Below are 2,180 nucleotides of genomic sequence, written 5' to 3' on the forward strand. Positions count from 1 at the left end.
GTTTCAGTTACTGTATTTGTCTCCTGAGAGGTTAGTATAATGAACGCTGTTGAGCGAACCACTTATCTCAGCTAAGCCAATTTAGCCGAGAGGTGGATAGAGGTGGAATTGGACAAAGAAACCAGTTAAACTACGATAATTGTTGTTGCTTAGGAATAAACACACAGTAGTCAGGTTTCTGAGTAGAACTTTTCTCTGATTGTTACAATAGCGTTGTATACAAAGTATCTACTTGTTCTCGTAAAACCTAACTGCATCAAAATATCCGTTCACGTAAACTGTGCTGAGCGCTTGTACAATCTGGGCTTTGTTCTTGTGTAGCCCTTTGAACGAGATATCCCCTATTTCTCTGCACCCTAATTCCCACTTATGCCACCCCTCATACTTGACAACGTTGCAGATGTCCGCTAGGCAGCGCTTGATGCATGTGAGCTGCTCGATGAGTTGGCAGAGATTGCGGACTCTGTCGAAGTTGAGATCGTCGAGCTCGAGAGTCTTGAAGACATCGAGGCATTTAAGCGTGCTGTTGAACTTCAGTGTGAAGATGCGGACGAGGTCAATGGGAGTGTGCTTGTCGAAGTCAATGAATATTGGCTTTGGGGCGATTGGCGTGTGTGTTACCGGTGGGATGGCAGCGAAATGCTGCTCGAGTGTCGGCTTTGACGATCTGGCGAGGATCCGTTCGTGCGCCTGTTGAATTTTGTGTGCAGCTAGACGCTGCTCAAAGTCAGCCTTGTCAGTCGCGTAGCGCTTGCAGAACTGTTCACGACGTAGGCGCCTTCCCTCATGTGAGTTTGGAGGGAACGGGAGGGTGAGCGCTGGTGTCGGTGGGTGTAGTTCTTTGCCGCAGCGTTTACTGTACGGAACGGTCTCGACAGAGCTGTTGGCGTTGCCGGAGGCAGGCGCGTAGCCGGCGGAGTGCTTGTACCACTGGAAAACGGAGTGAGGGGGACAAGCAGGCAAATCCTTTGGCACTAGAATTTATGCAGGAATGAACGCGTGAGCGCTTCGTCTGCCACTAGCACGCAATGAGACTTACTTGTAAACTGCATGGATAAACTTGTTTTAAACTGGGTGAAGGGGACTGAGGTTTCCCGAGGGGTCTTCTTCAGCAATGAGACTAGTTGAGTGGGGGTAGAGTGGCCGTGAGGCCAGGGCTCGTAACCTGTGAAAGTGCAACTGAACTCTTATCGTATTCTGTGCTATAAGGCCAGTATATATACATGAGAGTCAGGACTCCTGATACTGCTAAGGGACCTATGGTAATACCTGTATGTAAGCGTGTACAGTAAGCATGAGTAATCTAGTCCATATTACTATAACATAATTGGGGGTCATGTGACATATCCCCATTAGTCCATACAGGGCAATGACGTAATCGCCCAAGTTCTGACATGCACGTTGACCGCCGCCACGCACCGGGAATGTCGACGGTTGTAAATCAATGGCAAGTGCCACAGATCGAGTATGGCGTCCCAAGCAAAGGCGCATCAAGTTCTGTGCTGCGCCGGGTCACGCATAGTCCCCGCCTTCAGGGCAACTATAGCTTTGCAGCTTCGCCTGTGCATATATTCTGCACGTTCACAAGCTCTAGCTGCTCCATATCACTTATCTTTGGCTATTTCGCTCTGCGTTCTGGGCTGGGACGTACCGAACGAGGAGGAGGAAGGAGGCGTGACGGCCGCGGCGACGGGGAGCAACGGAATGTGACTGTTCGCGACTGTGATCAGTCACGTCACGCTGTGCCTGCCACTGCCTCTCCCGTCTTCTCCCCCGTCTTCTCCCCCGTCTTCTCTCCTGTCTTCTTCTTCTCTCATGTTTTCTCTTCCTTGGCGGCGGCTTCAGCTCCAGCCCTGCTCTTGTCTGTCGACTTACCGCCAGCTCAGCTCTTTGCGTGACTCACGTCCTCTGCTGGATCCAGGATCTGCGTAGTACTCGCCAATTTCCGTCTGCTGGAGTTCAATCGAGGGTTACGGGCGAAAGGAAATGCGGCAGGCATGGCTGTAAGGTGCGTCATCCGACCATAAGTATGTATGAGCTCTAGTGCTCAGTGTGCGCAAGCAGGACGCTCTGAGCCGAACACGTCAATATGCACGCGTGAATGGCAAAATGCATCATCCTCCTCGACGACCATGCAATACCAGTTAAAGATGCATCAAGCCGAGGTTCCGTATCTGGCG

The 2,180-nt window shown here is 51.1% G+C and overlaps 1 protein-coding gene across 1 annotated transcript; it reads right to left on the reverse strand.

Annotated features, from left to right (window-relative positions):
* Positions 1 to 228: 228 nt before the first annotated feature.
* Positions 229 to 1,052, reverse strand: PHACADRAFT_201082 (uncharacterized protein; the record flags this gene model as incomplete). The annotated part of the gene is made up of 2 exons (XM_007401368.1): positions 229 to 974; positions 1,040 to 1,052. The coding sequence occupies 2 exons, from the start codon at positions 1,050 to 1,052 to the stop codon at positions 229 to 231; spliced, it is 759 nt and encodes a 252-aa protein (XP_007401430.1).
* Positions 1,053 to 2,180: the final 1,128 nt, after the last annotated feature.

Source organism: Phanerochaete carnosa, assembly GCF_000300595.1.
Source record: "Phanerochaete carnosa HHB-10118-sp unplaced genomic scaffold PHACAscaffold_12, whole genome shotgun sequence".
Lineage (NCBI taxonomy): Eukaryota > Fungi > Basidiomycota > Agaricomycetes > Polyporales > Phanerochaetaceae > Phanerochaete > Phanerochaete carnosa.